The 2,231-nt window shown below is 49.9% G+C and overlaps 1 protein-coding gene across 1 annotated transcript in view; it reads left to right on the top strand.

Moving 5' to 3' along the window:
* The window catches only part of PPARGC1B (PPARG coactivator 1 beta), a 25,820-nt gene extending 24,724 nt beyond the window's left edge, over positions 1 to 1,096 (top strand). Inside the window, 2 exon segments of the mRNA XM_023761222.1 lie at positions 271 to 473; positions 1,060 to 1,096. Of these exon segments, the coding sequence (XP_023616990.1) occupies positions 271 to 473; positions 1,060 to 1,096 (240 nt within the window).
* Positions 1,097 to 2,231: the final 1,135 nt, after the last annotated feature.

The raw sequence follows: 2,231 nt of genomic DNA, 5'->3' as shown, positions 1-2,231 counted from the left end.
GCCCCCCCCCCCCGCCCCCCGCCACTACCCAGAAAAGTCTCAGACTCAAAACAAACGTGGACGCTCCTGAGTACGAGGTTATATTAACAGTGATGAGCCCCTCTGTTTTCTCCGCCCAATCTCTGCTCATGTTCTTCGAGGAAGCAATTGCTTCCCGTGGGGGTCCCTTTCCCACCCCCGAAGCCCCCTTCTCCAGCAGGACCGGTCCTCTCTGACTCCAGCCCCCGCTGGTGCCACTCGCTCAGCCAGGCGCCATGGCCTGGGCACCAGGAATCCCTGGGAGCCTGCCACCAAGGCGCCCCGGGAAGCCAGGCAGTGACTGGGTCCCTCTGTGTCCCCCTTCCCGAGCAGGGCGAAGGCCGAGTGGTGTATGTTCGAAATCTCTCCAGCGACATGAGCTCCCACGAGCTGAAGAGGCGCTTCGAAGTGTTTGGTGAGATTGTGGAGTGCCAGGTGCTGACGAGAAGCAAGAGGTGGGTGGAATCTGGCAGAGGAGGGGGGTGCGGAGGAGCAGAGGTCCCCATCCAGGGCTGGCCACGCAGAAGATGCCCTAGAACAGCAGTTCTCAACCTGTGGGTCGCGACCCCTTTGGCGGTCCAACAACCTTTTCACAGGGGTAGCCTAAGACCATCCTGCATATCAGATATTTACATTACGATTCATAACAGTAGCAACATTACAGTTATGAAGTAGCAACGAAAATAATTTTATGGTTGGGTCACAACATGAGGAATTGTATTTAAAGGGCCGGAGGTTGAGAACCACTGCCCTAGAAGGTTTATGGAACAAATTTGAGGAAATCCACAGCCTGGACCTGGGGAAGGACCAGTAAGGATCGTGCAGCCCAGGAATAGCAGGGGACATGTGCTGATGGTTTGCTAAGTCCCAGTCAGTTTCCTTGCATTCTCTACACTTCCCAACGCTGTGCCTGTGACATATACACTCATTCTTTCTATGGCTGACCTTTCATTGGGGAGCTCAGACCAGGTGACTGAGCAGCTGGTTCGTGGCAGAGCCAGATCTGCAGCCCACGTGTCTGCTTCAGCTTCTCCGCCCTAGACCTGAGACAGGGCAGGAGACAGCCCCTTGGGAGTGAAAGGCATGGATGCATTGGGACCTCCCTGCTGTGCAGGCTCCACGCTGCTCACCCCTCCCCATTGCTCCGCAGCAGCCACTCACAGACTGTCCACTCTCCTGGGCAGCCTGGTTTTTCCTCACTCACCTGGGGAAGCAGTGTTTCATCTGTCAGGGGCCTGCAAAACTGGGTTGTATATAAAACTACAACTTAGATGTCAAAAATTTGGTCGGTTTTGAAATAATTCTAAAGTATCTCCTATTATACTTGCAAGCTAGGTTATTAAAGTTGTCGAATCCTAATTTATTAATAATTTTTAAGGCTTCAATGAGAAAATAGTGTCTGCATAGGAATCATTGCATACCTCACATCCATTAGGATGGCCTCAGAAAATAACAAGTGTTGGCAAGGATGTGGAGGAAAGGGGACCCTTCTGCGCTCGTGGTGGGAATATAAAATGGTGCAGCCACTATGGGAAACAGTATGAAATTGCCTAAAGAATTAGACATAGAATTACCATATGATCCAGCAAATCCCACTTCTGGGTATATACTCAAAAGAATTGAAAGCAAGATCTCAAAGAGATATTTGCACAACCATGTTCATAGCGCCATGATTCACCATAGCCAACAGGTGGAAACCAGCCAGGTGTCTATCCACGGATGAATGGATAAAGAAAATAATAGTATATGCACATGATGGAATATCATTCCATCTGAAAAAGAAAGGAAATCCTGTTATGTGCTATAAGCATGAATGAAGCTTGAGGACATTCTGCTAAGTGAAATAAAGCCAGTTACAAAGACATGCTGGATGATTCCACTTGTGTGAGGTCCTTAGACTAGTCAGAGTCATAGAAACAGAAAGTAGAATAGTGGGTTGCCGGGGGCTGGGGAGAGGGGATGAGGGAGAGTTGTTCAATGGGTATAGAGTTTCAGTTTTGCAAGATGAAGAGATTCTGGGGATCTGTTGCACAACAATGTGAATATACTTAACACGACTTAACTAGACACTTAAAAATAGTAAAGATGGCTCTGGCTGGCGTGGCTCAGTGGGTTGGGCATCATCCCAGGCCCCGAAAGGTTGCCAGTTTGATTCCCTCCCAGGGCACACTCCCGGATTGCAGGCTCCATCCCTGGTAGGGACCATGCAGGAG

This window comes from Myotis lucifugus, unplaced genomic scaffold, assembly GCF_000147115.1.
Source record: "Myotis lucifugus unplaced genomic scaffold, Myoluc2.0 scaffold_202, whole genome shotgun sequence".
Classification (NCBI taxonomy): domain Eukaryota; kingdom Metazoa; phylum Chordata; class Mammalia; order Chiroptera; family Vespertilionidae; genus Myotis; species Myotis lucifugus.
This window is presented reverse-complemented; position numbering and strand designations above follow the sequence as displayed.